At 45.1% G+C, this 21,594-nt stretch overlaps 1 protein-coding gene across 2 annotated transcripts in view; it reads left to right on the top strand.

Annotated features, from left to right (window-relative positions):
- The window catches only part of MYO7A (myosin VIIA), a 103,512-nt gene that overhangs the window by 20,183 nt on the left and 61,735 nt on the right, over window positions 1-21,594 (top strand). For both annotated transcript variants that reach the window (XM_087757784.1, XM_087757783.1), the window contains exons 3-4: window positions 20,079-20,192; window positions 21,236-21,388. In XM_087757784.1, the coding sequence (XP_087613910.1) occupies window positions 20,079-20,192; window positions 21,236-21,388 (267 nt within the window). The remainder of the gene's footprint in view (window positions 1-20,078; window positions 20,193-21,235; window positions 21,389-21,594) is intronic.

Below are 21,594 nucleotides of genomic sequence, written 5' to 3'. Positions count from 1 at the left end.
TCACTCTTTGCAGAGCTTTAATTGAATAGACCATCTTCCTAGTTATCTAAAACCAAGGTGTCTCATCTAGGCAGGGAAGCAGAGTGTTTCTGAAGTCATTTCCTTCCCACCTGTCTTAGGGTAGGATGGATCTCCTTTCTGGAGATGTCTCCCTTGTCTACCTCAGCCCCAAGCAAGACTAGCTTAGGCACTTGACATTTATATGGACCCAACTGTGAATGGAGATGTGTGAAGCAAGGACATCATTCTTTTTTTTTGTCACCTCTGCTATCATGAGAGTAACTTACAGCAAAGAGGACAAGTAGATGGCTCCAATAACATCATCAAGGCACTTCATGCCATCCATCTAGACACTAATTAGCCAGTCCCAGGACCTAGTATGGGGTTTGGGTCCTTGTTAAAACCTCAGGACGTGGTTGGTCTGGTGTGAAAAATGGGGCTGAATTCTTGGGCTTTTACCTCTCGGGTCTGTAGTGTTACAGCAGTAAAGCTGGAGCAGAGCAGGAGAGATGCTGCCCCTATGTTAGCAGATGAGGGGTTATTTCTAGCATGTTACAATGGATGGAAAAACGTAGTGGTATTTCTGTACTGAAAGATGGATGCTGGAGAATAATCCTGGAGCCATTTGTGATTGATGTGTTTGTATCACCCCAGTGTTCAAAGCCCATCACTTCCAGGCAAGTATTACAAGAACCCTTAGCAGCAAAGCCTTAATGTTTGATGTGCGTGTTCAGTCTCCTATAGGGTTTTTTAAAGAAGATACTCAGTTGTTTTCCATACAAACATCTTTTAGTTCGTGAGGGCTGGGTGTTGAAAGTGTATAAGGAGTCTCCAAGTGGACTCCCAGAAGTTATCAACAATATTTGATGCATTACTTTGGGATTAAAGCTTCTTATTATTAAACAAGAAAAACCCTAGCCTCCTAAAACAATCTGCAGTTTTCAAAAAGCTCTTCCATTTCTTGCTGTTCTCAATAGCTTTGAGACTAACTCCCTGTGGGTTCAGATGATGAGCAGGTGCTGACAAATATCAGGGAAACAGGTTTGTGCAGAACTTGTTGCTTACTGCAAACATCTCTCTGAAGCATGGATAAGGTGAGCAAGACCCCTCCACAATGAAACGAGGGAGGTTGCCCAGTTGTTAGCAGGTACAGACTCTTTCTGAGGTCATTTTGTACCAGTTTACCCCATCTAAAGGTCCAATTTTGAGTCACTCTTGAACCCCATTCCTCTCTGTGGTCCAAAGAGCGGCTGTTTATGGTGGTGCTTAATAGCAAGTAGCAGCAATATATGTATTTTGCCTCCAGTTTTGCTGAGAGATTTTAGAAATACATCTATGCTGTTCCTGATTGGTATGACTTTCCAGAGAGCTTTCCCTCTGTCTTTTCTTCTTTTTTTCATTCTTGAATGCTTAAGGTCCTCCCCTTCCACCCTTTTTTCCCTGAAAACTTTCTCCAAAGACATCAACCAAAAGAGCAAACTGTCTCTCAGGCTTGATCAGGTCAGAGCTTCTGGCCCCTACAGCTTGGTTTTCCTGTCTTTACCCAGCTATAAATACAGGAATTTTGAAGATGAGCCCGTGGCATTGCACCCCTTCCATTCTCCTATCAAAATGGTTCCCACTAGGATCTCCCTTAGAGGCTGGCTCTGGGCAGCTGAGCGTGGAGGGTAGTGCATGGCTCCGAGGAAGGAGAAGAAAATGCATAGAGCTCCTGCCCTGTGTCTTCTACCCAGTAGTTCAGAAGAAAAGCCAATATTGTTCCCCAGCAGGAGCCTGCAGGGAGCCAAACTTATCAGCTTTAGTCACTAGCAAATTACTCATGGCAAGTCCATTTCCATGCACAAAAGAAAGGGAAGAAGAAAAAGAAGGGCTTCCTAAATGCCTGCCTTGGCAGCCTGACAAGTTCATTTGGCTCCACAGCACAGCGGCAGCTCGTTCCCGCATGTTCTGTCTTTTATTTAAAGCAGGGATGCTTTTAGAGCCGGAGTGGAGACCAGGAGGGTGTGGTGGCCCCGGCCCCAGATGACCACACAGCCTGGCGAGGGGAACATCACTGCTCCTGGGAGAAGGCTTTGCTGAGGCCACCACTGTCCTGGTGGCAAATAGCAAATTTTACTGCTTGCCACATGGCTGTTTTTGCCAACTCCATCTTCTCGCTCGTGTAGGCAACCCTCATATAACCTGATCTTAAAGCCAAAGTTTCCCAGTGCTGCAAATTTCCTGCTGCTGGGCCAGACCAGCAGAAGTCAAAACCACTTATCTGCTGGGGAATAAAGCATGCTCACAAAATTTAAGTATTTCATGTAGGACCAAGTTCAGCATCCCACGAAGTTCATCCACTAGACTAGACTTGGCAGAAGATTGTACCCGTAACACTCTGGTCTCCTGACCACGTCCAGACCATGTGAGGAGCTCCTATTATGGATTTCTCCCAGTTTTAGTGGCCTCCCAACCTGCTCCTGGCATTACAGGGAGAGAAATAGAAATAGGAGTGAAAGGAAACAGCAGACACCTAGGCTAAGCAGATAAAGGAGACCAAAGCTCAGCCAGCAATGAGGGTCCTGAGGGATCAAGCACTGTGGATGCCTCATGCTATAAAGCTCTTTCTAGTTCGACACCAGGGCAAGGAAGGTGTCTCTAAGTAGTCTGAAGCTTTGCAGGAGCCAAGGCTTGGTTAGAGACCTCAGCTCTGCTCTCCTGGCTCGGCAGTGCTCCTGGTGGCCTGACGCTTGTGGGCAATGGCAAAACCTCGCAGTTTCTCTGCAACCATCCATTCTGCAAAGTCTGTCTCACTTCTGGCATTTCTTTGAGCATAAATCCCCCAATATTGTTTCAGCTTTAAACCCCACAAAACAAGTCCTACACAAACGAGACTGTCCCTAGTATGTTCATGTCTGTGTTTTCTGAGGGTATTTCTGGCTTCTTGTCCCAGGACTGGCTTTTAGCTAAAATTTTCCTTTCTCCTTCTTGCCATTTCTCAGGTGCTTGTATAGAGAGCAATCACTTTCCTTCCTAGCCTTGGAATTGACCAAAATCCTACAACCCCCCTTTTTTTTTTCTACTTGTAAAACAAGCTCTGCAGCCCTCTCATGACGGTGGCATCTCTTTCTGCACCTGTTCCAGCTTAATTTCTTCTTGCTAAGACCAGAATTGCACGTTGCACTGCAGGTGAAAGGGATTTGTGCGGTTCATTAACGAGCAGGAATAGATTTTGTAACTGCCGGCATTTACAGAGACTCAGTTTGATGCTCCAGGAGATGTCTTCCCTTGGTGGGAGTAAGAATAGCAGAGACCAGATTTTGAAATCTTTCAGTCCATTCACAGGCATCTCCCAGCTGGGCTCCATGAGCAGTGGTTTTACCTGGAGCTGACATAAACTATTTTGAGTGTTATTGGATAATATGCATTCAGCTTTGCTAAGTGATTCATTGTGCTATATATTTTGTTAGCAAGAAGGAAGGGGCGGGGAAGAAAACCAGCATTATTGTAGGTCTTCTCAGGGCTGATCTGTAATCATGTTATTATAAAAAGCAAAGCGTAAGTCCACTGTTTGGATTCTGTTTCTCATAAACACTGAATAATTTAAGTCTTCTCCCATTTATGTCTTGTATCTGTCTGATCTATGAGTCTGAGGCTTCCCTGGATAGCTGTAATGCAGCAATGAAAAGTCCAGCACAAGCCAACCAAAGGGCACATTTGCATATAGATTGAAACATGAATCGTTGGGAGCCATTCATTAGTTGCAGTGCTCAAGACATTTGGCATTTTAACAGCTCTCTGCATCAAATCCCTTCCATCAAATTTATGGGACAATTAAAGTGCTGGGGTAGCTGTGTGCAGAAAATGAAGCTGCAGGCTAGGGAGATGTTCTTGCAGTGCTATGGCTGCGGAATATAAATTGCAGGATGTCAAATAAAGGTAGAGCGAGCAATCTCAGCCCTGGTGTGGAGATACCCTGCCTCTTAGAGAGCCTGTCTGAAATGCGCTCTTTCCTGATTTTTGATACCTTAGACAAGCTCTTAGGATCTATCTTCCCCAAAGTATATGCACTGAAACCTTAATCTATTTGATCTCAAGATAGAGAAGGCTTGGAGTGAGAGTTGTTATATGTGTGGGTGAGTTTAGGTTTGCTTTTTTAAGAGGCAGTAGCAAAATACCCAGCCAATGGGACATTCATTTGAGGTTATAGGAAACTCTGAAGGACTCAATAACAAAATTTACCCTGAATTAATCTTGAACCTTAGGTTTCCCCAGGGAATATCTACATCCCTGGGGACAGCTCTTGCACAGCAACTCACATATCTTCTTGTCTTCTTGGTGGTAACTTCTCTGTATCTGTCAGAGCCCTTAAAGATGGGATTTAACTTGCTGAGACCAGAAGTCTGGAGTAGGAAGAGAGAAATTCAGCCCTTCAAACTACCTCTTTCTCTTAAGTCTTCCAACTCATCATGGCCTCAAGTTGCACCAGGGCAGGTTTAGGTTGGATATAAGGAAAAATATCTTCACCAAAAGGGTTGTCAAGTATTGGAACAGGTTGCCCAGGGAAGTGGTTGAGTCCCCATCCCTGGAGGTATTTAATAGCTGTGTAGATGTGGTGCTTAGGGACATGGTTTAGTGGTGGCCTCGGCAGTGCTGGGTTAACGGTCGGACTCAATGATCTTAAGGGTCCTTTCCAACCTAAATGATTCTATGATTCTATAACCTGACTCTGAAGAAGTCTTGCTGTTTGTATATGCTTTCTGTAAAGAAAAAGCTTGTAATGAATCTTGAACCTCACATGGCCGTTGTGCACCAGCTGCTGGAGCTGGGGGGTCCTGGCCCTTCTAGCAACTCCTTTGCAAGAGTGAGGTTTGGGGAGGAAGGTCAGAAATCCTTCATTCTCCATCCCACCCCACATCTTATCCTGCTGCTAGCTATCAACACAAGGGTTGATTTCCCTTCGTCCTCACTCCAGCCACTGAAACCTCTGATTACTGTTCATAACGGGAAGAAACATCTTCATCCCAGCTGTGCAAACAGAGAAGAGCAAAGGATCTCCTGTCCCATCCCATCCCCATCCCCGTACACTCACCTCCCTCTATCTGTCCTCCACTCCCTCCCAGATGTGTGATACAGCACACATGTGGTGATATAAACAACATTGTCCATAATTTCACCAAAATCATATGACGCACAAGTACTTCAAAAAACCTTGAACATAATTTATTTTTTCTTTACTTATTGCTGTTATTTTCACTCAGATCAGTTCTCAGATGGGATATAGGGAGTGACAATTGGAGGGATTTGGGTAAAAGGTGGACATTTAAGCCAACATGGCTGCTGTAAGAAATGTTTGTGATATGATATCCTTAATGAAGTGTGGGACCATGCTTTTAATCTGCTCCATGTATGAATGGCTGTGCAGCAGGTAGGCGGCTCTCCCTGTTCAAGGTAACCTTCCTCTTCATCAAATTCCTTTGCAAAATTGGAAAACATTCAACAGCAAGGTATTAAAAAGGAAGCCCTCAACATTTCATAGATTTGGGGTCACAGGCACATCTGTGGAATGACCCTGATGTACATTAGTGAAGGATTTGGCCCTTATGGTATAAAACGAATTCCTTTTTCAAGGCACAGCATTATTTGTTAGCACAGAGTAGATTTGACAGCTGTTTTCCTAAAAAAAAAAAAAAGAAAAAACTTAGCTCTGGCTTGCTGCAATCAGGTTCAAGGAGCTGTGCACAGCTCCTGGGTCCCAGGGGAAAGAAAGCAATAACAGACCTTTTCAATAGCGCAAATTGAAAAATGGCATTTCTTTCTCAGGAGAAAGATGAGCTGGGAGTACCGAGAATATCTGCTGAGATGTCATTGCCTGGTCAATAAATAAAATAATTTTATTGGAATTACAAGCTGACTTTGAAGACAGAATTCCAATGAGAACATCAAAATAATATGCTCCATGTCAGTCTTTAGCCAAACTCAACTGTTTTCATGGAAAAGTTCTTTCTGTGTTTTTCCTGTTGCATTTTAGGTTTTGGTGAAATGGCATTCTCTAAGGAAGATTTCTAGTAAGAATTTTGGAGGAGTAATTCTACTTTTAGTTGTTTTGTAAATGTAACCAAAACAGAGGGAGGATTTGGATGTTTGCTAGAATACACATAAGGAGACTGTTCTGAAAAAAAAACCTCGGTTTAAGAGCAGAGAAAATTCAATACAGTGAGTGAAATAGCCTGAGACACTTTAGATACCTCTACTGAGGCTTTCAGCCGTGGGGAAATGAGATGAATAAGTGTGGACTGGGACTTGGGAATTTGTATGTTGATGGTTTTGTATTTCCATTTTGCCGCTCCTGTGTATATTTACAGATATTGCTCTAGTGGTCAGCAGTACTGACCAGCTCGTGCAGGAGTTATGCATTAGACTGTTGCAATGTAAGGGAATTGCCTTTTCCCTCTTGACCACATCTACGGGGACCTGAGTTTTGCGAACATGAGAAGGTGAGACGGTGGATCAGTCCTCCGCTCCTTCCCAAATCACCCTTGCTGCTATCTGCACAAGGGAGGTGGCATTGGCCAAGGAATGCAGCTGCTTTCTCACACTGGGGAAAGGTCAATTTTAAAAGTTTACAAGGATTTCATCCTCCGTTAGGCAATTTTGTGAGAGAACTTCACCATAAATAATTGTGAGGACTTCTGTTCCTGAACAGAAATTATTATAAAATTCTGAACAGTTACAGTGTGTTGAGGTTGGGAACATATTTGTTCAGACCCAGGTGTGTCCCATCTGGCATTCTGTATCCAAACTGACTGTTGGTGAACACCAAGGGACAAGTAAGCATACAGTGTAATTTCCTCACAATACTTTCCTATCCTTCAGCTAATTTCCTGACCTCCACCTATGAACATTCGGCTCCAGGATTTTCCAAGCCCGATGTGATTTATTTGGTTGGTAGTCCCCAATGCATCTCCATTCCAAGCATTTGTCCAGCTTCCTTACTCCTCCAGGTGTCCTGTCCACCTCCATTGCTTTTTGTTGAACCTAGTCCCTACTGACTTCAGTTGGTGTCCTCTTATTTTTGGACTGGAAGAGTATTTTGAAGAAGTATCTCTACAGACTTGTCCACCCTGCCCTAGGCATCCACATGGGCCACTGGTGAAGATAGGATGCTACCCTAGATGGTCCTTTGGTGTGCCTTAACCTTGCACACCCGTTTTCATGTCCTGCCTGAGGCAATTCTATTTACGTGCTGAAAGTGTTGCTCCCTCCCCACTCTTACCAAGAAGCAGATGCCCTCCGTCGTTTCCCCAGAGTCACTTTAGCAGAACTCAGAAGAAAAAAAAGGTTGGCTTATTTTGCATGCTGAAGAAGAAAGAGCCAAATGCTGCTTGTTTTTAAGACTGGGAAAAATGCCTATCTGGGACAGAGCCTTGCCAGTGATTTGCACACTACAAGTCGGAAGCCTTTTGTGCAGCCAGTGTGAATGCAATGTGAGCAATTTATGTGCATCTCCTACCACCCAGCCAGACGTTTTATTGCCAGCACCATTGCTGGCAAATGACTCTTAAGGTCACACAGTGCACTTTCATGATCTGCAAATCACTTTGTAAAGGCGTTTTACTGCCCTTTAACCCCATAAAATTGCTAGATTCAGTGCAAGGCAGATAGGCAGCCCTTTCCCATTAAGTAGATGCTTGAAGTTAAACAGCATCTGCATCCAGCAAAATGCAATGGAGGCATTAACCATATTTCCATGCTGATACTGTCAGCCCATTCCTTACAGAAATGTAGTTATAATTAATAAATCTATGTGATAATACTCTTGCAGTCTCAAAGTCAAGGCTATATGTCAGTTATTGAGTTTCTCAAAACAAGTATAAAACTGATGAGCATTCTTCACATGAATTAATTTCCCTTTGCGTGATTTAAGTTTTCACATGAGCACCAACCAGCTGCCTGTTGCTGGACCAGGATCTCTGCCATGCTACGCACCTGGCAAACCCACAACAAAACTGAAAGTTTGGTTCCAGGAGCAACATTGAACAAAACCTGTTTGTAACATAACCCTCTTCATCGTAAAGGAGATAAAATGTGAGACAAAAATCACCTTGGAGGCCACATCCCCCCTACACAGACTGTGCAGCGTATGCAGAATGGACTGTTCATGTAATAAAATACCCATGAGGAAAATAAGAAGTCCCAAGAACACAGGAATTAGTTGCTGTGCCAAACGCATGCGGAGCTTATTTCTTTTATGGTTTTATTCTTCTAGCTACTAGAGTTCAGGACGTCCATATGAAAGTCTAATCCCACTCGCAATCTTACCAGCTTGATAATTTCATGTAAGAAATAGGCCCAGCTTGCTTTTTCAAGCTGTGGCTACTGCTTTGTTTTTAATGGCTGGTGATTATTTGGTGGGACTTGGATTTTGAAGCAGGTTTCTGTGTTTGTGTGTTCATAAAGGACTGATGTTCAGGGTCTGGCTTCTGATTGCTCTTTGAAAGTCAAGCCTCTTCAATATGTGCCCAATGAGCTATAAACCATTAGCTGTAGAACTTTCCCAAGCTCACAGTTTGAAGGTGTCCACAGTGCACATCTGTACATGTCCTGATCCCACAAGGCAACCGTCTTGGGTCTGCCAGCTACAACTGTGATTTGAATAGTGATGATTGTCCCTATCTCTGTCATCTTGTGGCAACCTAAAAACTCCACTTTTTCTCTGTTTGCAACCTCTAGGTTAGGGTTTGTCTAGCTGGACTTGCTGACTGGTTCCTTCAGACCCTTAATTAACATGGTCGGCCTCTGAGGTCCCTACCTTCTTCCAGAGCCTTCTGGAATTTCACAGCTTCCACAGCCCAGGTGTGATGGTGTGAAACTTGGGATTAAAATGCACACTTTGTCATTCCTCATTCTGCTTAGGGTACTGTTAGCATGGAACTTGAATTAAAACCCATGGAGAAATCATCAGAAACAAACCTCCTGATGCACTTGGTAATTCCAGAGAGCTACAGCAGATGGGGCTGGTATTGTGCCGCCGGGAGCCCAGGGCAGGGCTCTGCAGCTGGTCCACCTCCTCCCTCAGAGGGACCCATCACCAGCAATTTGGGAAGTTTTCCAAACACGATAGGCAGTGGGGCTTGAAAAATCCAGGCAAGTGGCTGCAATTACCAACCTGCTTTGGGTTTCCATCTCAGGGGTGGTCTTGCATGGAGCCAACCCTGGAGTCTCCAAACTCAAGAAGCAAGCAATGAAATATGGATGATTTTGCTGGGTTTTAATAAATACTAGTAGGATTCTTTTTGTTATCTGTTTCCTGATGACAAAAAAAGTCCAGGTGCTTTATGTTCTAAAGATTTTTTTGACATCTGGGAGTATCTTTTCTCCTTTTACGGCTGGCACCTAAGGAACAAAAACCAGTATCAAGATGTTTTGGATTGCATCACAAGCATTGCCAGCATGATTTTTTTTGTTTTCCATTATGCTTTCTCCTGTCAGTCATTCCTCTCGGGAACTGGCTTTTCAAAGACACCCCTGGAGCAGTCCACTTCTCCCTTAAGCAGTCACATCACAAACTCCCGCAAGATGCTATTGACTGAGCTGCAAACTAACTTTCCTCCAGACCCCCTCACTCTCCTCAGTAACCAAGACAACCCTCATGGATAAGCAAAGGGAGTGTGTAAAAAGGGCAGTGCTGCTTAGATCTGGCATGGCAGTGAAGGAAAAGCAGCATTACTCCCCTTTCATTCAATAGTTCCAAAGATGAGACATGATATTTTAAATGATAGGGCTTGTCTAGACATATCAGTGCCACTTTGGCTAATGCAGGCACTTAGCACAGCACGTTTCTGCTAGGAAAACTGCATTTACACAAGTATAGATTACTCCTATATGGGAAAAGAATACATTTTTACTAGGATTAAGCACTTTGCACTATGTCTACATTTCTGTTTATGCAGGACTAGCTGTGCAGATTACAATAGTCCCACATCTATTTGGTAGCCGGGAACTAATTGCAGTCTCAATCTCAGTGAGGTTACAAAAAGGCAGGGAGAAGGGAAAGAGGAGCCTGAAGTAAAGAAATGAAAGAGAAAGGATCTTCCCAGAGCACGAAAGATGTAGCTGCCTCCACCAGCTGAAACTCTGAAAGAGAATTTGACAGATTGCATATGAAAAGTAAAAGAGATCTTTATCACAGGTGGTGGAAAAATCCTGTTTTGTTTCCCCAGGAATAAAATCAGGTAAAACAATTGAATTCATGTGGTTGCTTTTAGGCTTCTTTGAACAGCTTTTCTGAGCCAGGATGAAAAACATCTCTTCCAATTTACATTTCTGTGTATGACTTTTTTTTTTTTTTATTTTTCCCTTTCATCAGTACTGTATGTTGGAATTCAAACTGTGTCCTTTTTGTGAGTCATTGTGATCTTGCAAAGGCTGTATGCCTCAGAGGCAGAAAAATGTTGGGTGGAAATACCTGATTACCTCCATCTGTTGCATAGTTCTGTAGCTCTCGTGCTCATCAGCTGGGACTCTTCTTTCCGTAATCAAATCAAACAGCTCTCTGCCTTCACCCGGGGAATAAAGCTTATCCTTGAGCGAGGCAGAGCCTCCATCAGCGCCGCCCGGTGATGCCACAACAGATACCTGCACGGGCAGCAGCTCTGCTCCCCTGGCCATGCTGCCAGCTGCACATTCCTGCTGCTCTCCCTGCTCCTTCACTGGGGCTTTGCTGATTGCCTGATGAGCCAGTTCAGGGGCTAAACCAACAAAACACTTTGCAAAAGCACATGAAAATGTTGCTGCTGGGTTAACTCCCGCAGCTGGTTCACCATGGGATCAAATCAAAGAAAGGGATGGGAGCACGCAGCTTAGGGACCTCCTGAAACCACCATCCCTCCCAAATTGTGCTTAGAGAAGGAGATGGCCTTCCCTTAGTCCCATCTTCCTAAAGCGTGACATACAGAATAATATGCATTTAAAAGAAAATGTCCAAAATCTCTGCTTTTGGGTGGCTAAGGGCAAGCGGTTTCCATCCTCCTGGTTTTGTTTTTCCCGTCTCCGGTTTTCCAGATTTGTATGTCTTAATGATTGCTCTGTCGTCTTCCTTTGGATTCCTTTCATTTGCATTTAGGACAGGACCCAGCCATGGGGCTAAAAGGCTCAGTCTTCATTTCCTGTTCCACTTTTGCGTCTTAGCAGATTTTTCAATCCCATCCCAAGCGGTGGCCATCAGCTTTTTGTGTGAGACCTGATACGCAGTGCTCTGGCACGGCGTTTGGGTGGGTGACGCCCTGGCCCAGCCTAATCTGCTTGTAACGTCAATGGATTGCCGGATTCTCTGCTTCGCCTACGACGGTAATGCCGTAGGAGTCACAGTTTAAATCTTCTATCTCCATGTTTGACTGCATGCTTAAAACCCACTCCTGAGCCAAGAGATCCCAAACAGTCAACAACAAGCTCCTTGCCAAAAGCCGGGGATGAGGTCAGACATCACTGGGAGCTGAGCCTTGTTGCACCGTGCTGGATTGCGCTCCTGCAAACCTGATTAAATTCATCATTTTTGCTCTTTGACTATCCCTCAGCACTAAATGGGAAAATGTTGCCACATTTGTGGGTTGTTTTTTCCCTCCTGTCAGTATCGAAGTTACAGGATGAGCGAGCTGTGCATTGATTATTGAATTATTTAACGATTCCTCTTGCATCTCTGCCTTTGCTTCAGAAAGCTTTTGTGTGTAGCACGTTACCTTGGCTGACAGCTGGTGCCTGATGTGCTATGAGAAATTGGGAAGAGAATCTTATTTATTTATGAAACAGGAAAATTATTAGCATTACTGACTACAAGCATGTGTGTTTCTTGCACTACGGTTTGTTGTTAAGTAGAAATTCAAGCTTTTTCTTCCTTTCCCACCTCTTCTTGATGCTGGTGGCAACTGCACAGCTAAAGATGAGTGCAAAGAATAGAAATGAGCAGTCCTAATTCTCCCCTGGGTTGCACAGCTGTGGATCCAGGAGGAGCTCCATTAAACTGGCCAGGGTACACCCATGTAATCGAGAGCTGGATTGCATCAGGTAGCTGATATCTAGAGGTGATATGTGTTTTTAGGAGACCACAGACATTACACTGCCCAAAGGATTCAGGTAGCTGTTGGAAGTCTGCACTGGCGTAATGTGCTGCGATGCACCAATACATTTAGATTTCAGTCTGCTCTCCAAATGACATTGAAATTTGGAGCGAGGGGAATGCCTATGTTTGCACTTGTGTCTGTGTGCACTAAGGATTTTCTGCTTCAAAGACGAGCAGTAAGGAGGTAAAGGACTCGGCTTGGATCTAGCTCTCCGGAGACCTGGGTATGTGACTGTGCCTGGTTAGAAAAAAAAAAAAGCGTGCGTGTGCAGTTTGTTTTATGATAGTTGTCAGACGTATGGCCCACAAATCACATCTGGCCCACACGGTGCATCGACAGACATTCTGCAGGGTATCATCTTTCCTGTTTTAGAAAAGTAAGTTTAGTGCTGCAGGGAGTAATCAGTGGAGTACTGCTGACCTGAGGCCACAGACAGCCTCTGATAACCACTAATCTTCTGTATCATAGAATCATAGAATGATAGAATGGTTTGGTTTGGAGAGGACCTCAGAGATCATCTGGTTCCAACCCCCCTGCCATGGGCAGAGACACCTTCCACTAGACCAGGTTGCTCAAAGCCCCATCCAGCCTGGCCTTGAACACTTCCAGGAATGGGGCATCCACAGCTTCTCTGGGCAACCTGTGCCAGTGCCTCACCACCCTCACAGTAAAGAATTTCTTCCTAATATCTAATCTAAATGTACCCTTCTTCAGTTTAAAGCCATTACCCTTTGTCCTGTCACTATGGGCCCTTGCAAAAAGTCCCTCTCCAGCTCTCTTGTAGGCCTCCTTCAGGTACTGGAAAGCTGCTCTAAGGTCTCCCTGGAGTCTTCTCTTCTCCAGGCTGAACAACCCCAACTGTCTCATCCTGTCCTCATAGGAGAGGTGCTCCAGCCCACTGGTCATCTTCGTGGCCCTCCTTTGGACTCACTCCAACAGGTCCATGTCCTTCTTATGTTACAGGCCCCAGAGCTGTATGCAGTGCTCCAAGTGGGACCTCACGAGAGCAGAGCAGAGGGGCAGAATCACCTCCTTCATGCTGCTGGCCATGCTGCTTTTGATGCAGCCCAGGATACGGCTGGCTTTCTGGGCTGCAAGCACACATTGCCGGGTCATGTTGAGTTTCTCATCAACCAACACCTCCAACTCCTTCTCCTCAGGGCTGCTCTCAATCCATTCTCCACCCAGCCTGTATTTGTGCTTGGGACCTTTCAGCAATTTACCTGAGTATCAGCCCATAGGGCCCCCCACGCTAGAGGCTGGAGCCCCTTAGCTAGCTTTGGACACCTGTACTGTAGATTTCTACCTCCAAACTGTCCTCTTCACACACTCCTTTAGGTCAGTATCATCTGACCTAGTTTAAATAGCTGCTTTATGCAGAGGTGACTGTAGAAGTGCCTCTTTCATTCCCTTAAATGTAGAATAGAATAGAATAGAATAGAATAGATAGAATAGAATAGAATAGAATAGAATAGAATAGAATAGAATAGAATAGAATAGAATAGAATGAGTATTTCAGTTGGAAGGCACCTACAAAGATCATCTAGCAAAGAACACATGCAGTGGGTTAGTTGCATCTCACCTGACCTGTTTCACAGAATAACTCAGCTTTTCAGTTATAGCTGCAAAACAACCAGCTCAAGAACACCTCCTCAGCCCTGAGAGTGTCTGGTGCATTTTCTTTGGGTCTGAAAAACAGACTGGGGCAAAGAAACCCAAGCTTTCATTAAATCAGGTGAGGGTGGTTCCTGCAGGTGGTATTTCCCTTTTTTCTCCAGCAGTGAGGTCCACACCGCCACGGTAGCACTTAATGGGAGCTCAGGTCTCAGCAGCAGCATAAACCTATTGCCTGGGTCGTATCAGTTCCTTAGGATAAGCATTTGCCCCTTACTATGCGTGTGCATGAAGTGTGTTGCAGCAGGACCCTGATCTCAGCTGTGCCTGCTGCTGCAGAGGTATAGTAAATCATCAGATCGGGGTCCAGCATGGCTCTTCGGGCTCATACTTCTATCTCTGCAGTGAAGAGTCTAATGTTACCCCAGGGAGCTGTAATCTAAACCGGATGGCATTGCTGACGGGCTGCCAGCCAGCTAAAGGTTTGTTTTCCTCCATCGTGTCCCTCCCCTTATTGTCCTAAGCATGTCTATTTGTTTCCCGCAAAAGGCATAGCACGTTCCCTTAGAAAAAGCATGCTGATAGGAGGCTTAATGCTGTTGCTCTGCCCCTTGATGCATACAGAAGAGAGGCTGATTTCCAAGCTGGGTCATCCCTTCAGAGGGATGGGATTTCCCGTTTCCAGGAGGCAGCGTGCTTGGGCCGTTCAGACAGACAGCCCTGCAAACACCAAGTGCCTCTGGCTGACACACGTAACTCGGTCTAACGAGTCCCCAGAAAATCTCCTGCTAGCAGAGGAGCAATACAAAAAATATGCACTGGAAATGTGTGAAATTACAGACCTTCAGCAGCCCCAGTGTAAGGGAAAAAGTAAGCACACTTGTGATAGGACTGCAGAGACTGGATTCAGCCCTCTGGGCTCCCATCTCTACTTTGCTCCAAGGATAACCTAGGGCAAATCATTCCACTCCTCCGCTCCTTAGTTTACACTTTGGCAGCACACAGAGATACACAGCCTCAGAAATATGGTAGAGGGTGTAGCTGAGCAACAATCGTAATGTCTGCTCCAGTGCAAAGTGAGATAAATACATTGGCGGCTCATTCTCAGATCTGCTGCTCCCACACTGCTCCAGTTACAGTGGCACGGCGGTGAGGAAAGGTGTGCTGATCAGCAGAGAGCATCTGTAGGACCCAGCTCAAATCCAAAGAGCCCATTCTGTGGGCCCCTTTATGTACATTTATTCGGTCCTTCCTTCCACGTGCATCCTCTCATTGATTATTAACTTTGATAGTACATCTATCTTGTACTTTCTAGGGGAGAAAAAATGCAGTCATTTACAGCACTGTGTGTTCAGGTCACACTGGAAGTAGACATCTCCCATGAGATCGCTACATTCGATCTATGTCTCCTTCTCCCTGCATTATTATTGCATCTCATGTACATTTTTGCCTACTGCTTTGATAGACATCCATCTCATTAATCTCTCACCTGGCTTCTTATCCGTGAGACTCGACCTCTTCGTTACATCACCTGCACAGCTATAAGAATTAGACACCTTATTGCTTCAGGGCCTTGTAGAATACCTTAAGCCTACAAAGCCTCAGGTTGCACCAGGGGAGGTTTAGGTTGGATATTAGGAAAAATGCTTCACCGAAAGGCTTGTCAAGCATTGGAACAGGCTGCCCAGGGAAGTGGTTGAGTCCCCATCCCTGGAGGTATTTAAAAGACGGGTAGACGTGGTGCTTAGGGACACGGTTTAGTGGTGGGCTTGGCAGTGCTGGGTTAACAGTTGAACTTGATGATCTTAAAGGTCCTTTCCAAACTAAATAATTCTATGGTTCTATGATTGCCTCACTTTTGCCACTGCTGTTCACTGATGAGCAAAAGTAGCTCGATATGAGTTTGACGTACCCATCATCTGCTGTTGTCCTCGGTGACATCAAGGGGACCTATAAAGCCTTCCTTCATCTAGAAATCTTTCCACCAAGAATATGTCCTCTTCATCATGGACAAATTGATTCAAAACCGTGTGGAATCAAGGCATCAGTAGAGTTTTGCATTAAAATAGTGATAAATGAGAATGCCATGGAAAGCTTAGCAGCTGCACTACTATCTAGTTATGCATTGCTGTTTTGTACAAATGCTGCTGAATTAGATTCAAAATTTCCATGGAAGAGACTGAGTGGTCTTAAATTCTTTAAATGAGCAGAATAGCCTTTCCTAGATGAAAATGAGAAATCTCAAGTGAATCTAATATAGGACAAGAAAAAGCAAATCTGAGGTGACTGTAAAATGTCTTGTGCTCTTCTGGTTGGGCCAGCAGTCCTGATTAGTCCTTACAAGAATAGTCGTCCCTACATAGAAGGAGAGATTGCAGAAGTGGGGCTGTAGAGCAGCCAGGTGTAGAGTCAGTGCGACCTCGTTATCTCCGTGGTCCTCATGTTCGGCACATTTTCATCCACAGCCCAGGCGCTCCTCTCACCTATAGGCACAGAGGCTGTGCTGCTCTGAACACCTTCCACTCAATTATTTAAAATTCAGTTGCTATGGATCTACTCAAGGCGATCAGTTTAAAGAAAATGCAGATGGCCTCTGGTTTTGAGTTCCCGCTGCGCTTTGGTTAATTTGGTATGTAAAGGTATTAGGTTAATTAAATGCCATGTGTTGCATGGGGACTGACTGCATTTGTGGACTAATAAGCACCTGAGTGTGTTCTGTGCTGAAAGTCCTCAAGCTGGCAGATGGTTATTTCACGAAGAAAGGAAGGTAACGAAGAGAAGTCACAGGGAAATGAAGAGGTTTCCTGCTAATCCTGCAGTCGTTTTTCCAGAATGAGTGGTTGCGGTGTCCTTCACGTCTCCGACCAAGTATCACCCCTTACTGGAGAGACTAGAAGAATTTAAGTGAAGAGAAGCAAAGGTGTTCAGTTTGCTTTGAGACTCCTACGGCACCAGTTCTATGGAGCAAACATGCTAGCTCGCCAGTGAAGGACCATGGCTGGTGCACAGAAATTTTTCTGCTAGAAGATCTTTACCAAGAGCCATATTGTGAATCAGGTCAGAGGGTGTCCTGCAAGCAGCAGGCATGGTCACGCTGGAGGTCTAAAGCAAACTGGCCACAGCTCTCTGGCATTCATGGCAGAATACATGTAGAAAGCAGAGAGAGGGACAAATACCACCGCAATATTTTGGAGATGTTGAAGAGGAAGAAAGTCGTTTTCATGCAGCCATGCCCTGAGGTGGTGGAAGATCAGGAGAGAGACCAGGGCAAATGGACACTACTCCGCAACGTCAACCAGGCCCTGAAACCCTCGACCATTTTAGCGGTAAGATAGGGGGTCCCAAACTCTGAGCACGGCTGGGAGCCTTCAGGCTACTTTGAAATCGGTCTCACTGTTTGATGGGATCCTCGTACTGCTTGTGCCAGCTTCTCTCACCTTCCTCCTGAGTCTTTGTTCATCCCAAGTGCTGTAGCTCCCCTGTGGTGCAACCTTCTTGCTCTTTTCATTTGGAAGCTTCTCCTAAAGATCCTCTTCATGAATTATGTTGATCTGTGTGTGCACCCATCATGGTGTTTCCTCCTCTTGCACTGTCGTTTGGTTGTCACTGCCCATAGCTTGTGAGGTCCTGAGGGTCTGCCCCAGAGCATTGGGAAGGGCACTAGCGCCCAGCTGCTGCATTGAGGAGGAAGAGTTGGACCATGTTGATACTGTAAAGTGGTGGTATTCTCACTTCTCCAGTACTCTGTCGTGTGTGTTGGAAAATAAACTGCATCAGTCTAGGCATGAGGCAGGTTATGCAATTTATAAGCCAGTCTGCCCAAGCTGGTAAATGCATGAATCACCGCGATTTGCCCTGAAATCCCCAATATATCTGCTGCTTTTTGGGCTGATCCGAACATGACTGCATCAGCAGAAGGAGTGTAACTGACTTCCATGGGTTTCGTATCAAATTGATTAAAGTCAGGGAAAGAAACAGGTCGGCACTCTTAATAAGTGATGTTATGTTTTAACCCCCCCAGACCTTTCTGAGCTTACCAGCTTAGCCCATCCCATAAGACTTGCTTTTTTCACCAGTATTAAGAACTGCACTTTAATGTGTTTAGAAAGAGCATTTTGAGGGGATGAGCACTCTGTGCATTAGGCAGGCAAAGCACAGGAGTTGTCTTAGTGGTAGTACAGTATCAGTTTACCTTGGGGAAAGCAGACTGCCTTTTTATCTCAGCTGTGTGGTAACAGAACATGTGAAGCAGGCTGCTTTTACAGCTATTCAAAATTAGAGATTTAAAAAAAACCCCAGCATTATAATTCTTGCTTTCTTGATTGAGAGCAATTTTTACACAGCTGCTGAGGTGTCAGAAGGGCTTTCTGCTGAGCAGGCACTGAGCAACCTGGCTCTTCTCTTGCTGACACCTTGATCAAGTTACCCACCCTGTGTATGAATTTGCCCAGCTATGCTGCGAGGATAACAGTGCTGAACACTCCGAAATGCTTTGAGAGTCTTGGATCAAAGGAGCTAAGAAATAAATATTAATATAAGTGGATTTATAATGTATCTGTGCATGACTTACTGCATTCATTAGTGTGTTTTTTTTCCTTTTTAACTGAGTTATGAGACGTGAGGGTAAGGCAGTTAATGAGAAAAAGATCTGAATATTATATTTTTATGAGCTGGGTAAAGACAGTTATAACAGTGCTGTAGCACAACCCTCTGAGGAAAAGAAAACCCAAACTAAGGGCTGGATCCTCAGCTCCATGTAAGCAGGATGACTTCGTTGATATCCTAGGCGAAACCTAGCAAGCAGCTGCCAAGGGTGGAGTCTACCACGAAATGGCTGGGGACTCCTCGTGTGTAGTGTTTCTCCATGTGTGGGTCCCTGGGTACAGCTTCACATCGTCGTGGCACTCACAAGTTAGTATCTCTCAGAAGTCCTGGTGAGCGATGACTTGGATGGTGAACATTTTACCGTGTTTTATATTGCTGGATGTCTCCAGTTCCCACTGCCCAGAGTGGAGCTGAAGGTTGTTCATCAGCCCATTGGGTCAAACCAAATCTATAAATACTCTGTCCACAGAAATTGTCGATAGTGGATGCTCAGGAAAGGGGTTATATCAGAGCACATACAAAGTGATCCCTCCTATTTTTCACTTTCCCTTCTCCCAGCAGTTTTTCAGGACTTCAAAAGGTAGATATTGCATTTGCATTGTGCTTAATGGGTACAAGTGGAGCTGGCCCCCAGGAACGTGGCATTAGGTGGGGCTACAAGTTCACAATATTAAACTCAGACGCATGAAAAAGTACATTTGCTTGCTTGATGCAAACATGCCTGACAATAATTTAACTAGGTTGCTCCCAATTTTAGCACCTCTTCACACTGAGATTAGGGGCGGGAAATAATTCTGCCTTGTTTCCAAGAGCGTGGATCCCACTTGGGAGTTTAGTTTTGGGTTATTTTGGAGTTTGCTCTTGTATAGAGGAAAACAGCTTCTTTAAAAGCCTTTTTGCATTCGAGTAATTTAATATCCACAGAGCTGATGAGCAGACAGTTCCTGCCCAGCAGGACTGACAAGAGGTCTATAGGATCACCAGTGACATGGAGCAAGTGGATAGGGGTCAACTGCTTGCTGTGTCTTCCAAAACGAAAACAAAGAGGTCTCAAATGAAAGAGGTGACACTTTTGAAACATGCAAAAGGACACAGCTTTTCACGCTATTTGTAGCTAAACTCTTCCTCTGAGATTATGGATGCCAAAACTTTGCACAGCTTCAGGAAGCAACATGCTCACAGTAGAGAAAATCCACTGAGAAGTATTAAATGCAAAGAGCCCACCTACAAATCGCTGTAGCTGAGAGACCTCCTGAAGAAGTGTATATATCTGCCTCTCCTGTATGTTCTTAACCCTTCTTTGGTCATCCCCTTTTCACCAGTCTCCAAGATAGGGGAATGTATATTTGATAGTGGTTATCTGCAAGGAAAAAATGTGCCTCAAGCCTCCAGGCAAGGCTTTCCAGAGCTCAAAACCATCTCCTAAGCGTAACTTTCTAGGCTTATACATTGCACAAAGGGAAACCTCTACCTCGGTGGGCTTTTCTGCCTGTATCACTGCTCTGTAACCTGCTTGCTGGATGCAGTCTGTGACCAACAAACTACTCATGAATTCATGAAATGGAGAGACACTGCAGTGGGTGTATGCTGTGTGGAGCATGCCCTACTGCTATTACCTTGCAGGGGGTTTGCTGAGCATCTGTGAAAATGAGATGGTTGACTTTTACCAATGATTTGGGTCCAAAACATCAGCATCTTGTATCCCAAGGGATGCTGAACCTTCTGCAGCCCTGGGTGTAACTCTCTTCTCTTTGGTTCCAGGGGGATTATGTGTGGATGGACCTCAAAACCGGACGGGAATTCGATGTCCCCATTGGAGCAGTGGTTAAACTATGTGACTCTGGACAGATCCAGGTTGTGGATGATGAAGGCAATGTATGTACAAAAGGTTGTGATGACCCTTTTTCCGCAACATAGGCCTGGCTAGGCCAGGAGTCCTAGGGTCATGATGACTGACTTTGTCACAGGCTTCTCATGTGTCCTTGGGAATCAGCTGTGCCATAGTTTTCTTTGTGAGGACAAGATAATGTTGTGTCCCTACTTTTGTGGCAGTACTGGGAGTGAAAAGTTGAGAAGCTTCTTGAGTACCATGATAACAGAGGCCTCCAAAACAGATTTAGATAGTGCTTTGAGCAAACCCACCTTGACCTGCTCTTCCTCTGCTGTTATCCAGACCTTCCTGGCCTCCTGCCAATACAGGATATGGCCAAAACACTGGTTCTCCTTCAATTTCCCACCTCCGCTTCTGTGCATTGGTGGCTGTTTTAGAGGAACATCTGTATCACAAGCAGAGAGTGACCAGAGGATGTTCTCTGTCCTTTATAATTTTTTTTCCAGCCTGAGATAATTGTGAATGCTCTCATTCCCTTCAAGGATGGCAGAAAGAGATTTGGTTCAGCAGGGTCCTTGTGTCCAATTTGTAGTGGCTTTTGAAGCCCTTTAGAAGTGATCGCTCTAAATTACACTCTGCCAATAAAAGTGTGATTTTGCCAGCCCTGTGCATCCCTCTCTCCTCTTCTAAATCATCTTTTCTCTGCTCAACAGTATTTTGTGGCAGAGGGTTAACCAATGATGTGAAAATGTAGTTGTGTGAAGGGAAGAACAAACCTGCTATTTGTTAAAAACACCCCTGATGTGCTGGATGTCCGTACTGCCCTGGATGATGCTTGTGCCAGGATGGCTCGTGTCTCATGTCTCTTGCTGCTCCAATAAACTGAAAGATGTTTTCCCTCTTCTGCTAGGAATGTTTCAAATTAATCACTGCCATGTACCAGGAATAGAAGCTGTGGCCTGTGTGCTAATGCTCTCCCGTGCATGTTCTTCCATCTGGTCCTTCTGTCTGGGGTGGGCTGTTTCTGTCTCTCATCCCAGTGGTATCTAATTTCATTTGCCTTTCTCTGCCCTCGCTCTCTTCCCAGGAGCACTGGATCTCCCCGCAGAACGCCAGCCACATCAAACCCATGCACCCCACCTCCATCCATGGAGTGGAGGACATGATCCGCCTGGGGGACCTGAACGAGGCGGGAATCCTCAGGAACCTGCTGATCCGCTATCGGGAGCACCTCATCTATGTGAGTGTCCTCCCCACCTCCACCTCTTGCTCTGCACTGCACCCCCCCGCTCTCCTTAGCTCTAGGGAACCCACCTGTGGGAAACCCTGGTTGAACCGAGCATCACAAAAGCCACCTTCCCAGCAGGACAAGAGTCAGCGTTCAAGTCTCTGTGCTGGTTTTATCAGTGTGCTATATGCTGTGTAGTCTGGTGCGTGTTCTTGGGG

This window comes from Nipponia nippon, unplaced genomic scaffold, assembly GCF_047370975.1.
Source record: "Nipponia nippon isolate SJK-2023a ecotype South Korea unplaced genomic scaffold, ASM4737097v1 scaffold_2, whole genome shotgun sequence".
Lineage (NCBI taxonomy): Eukaryota > Metazoa > Chordata > Aves > Pelecaniformes > Threskiornithidae > Nipponia > Nipponia nippon.
This window is presented reverse-complemented; position numbering and strand designations above follow the sequence as displayed.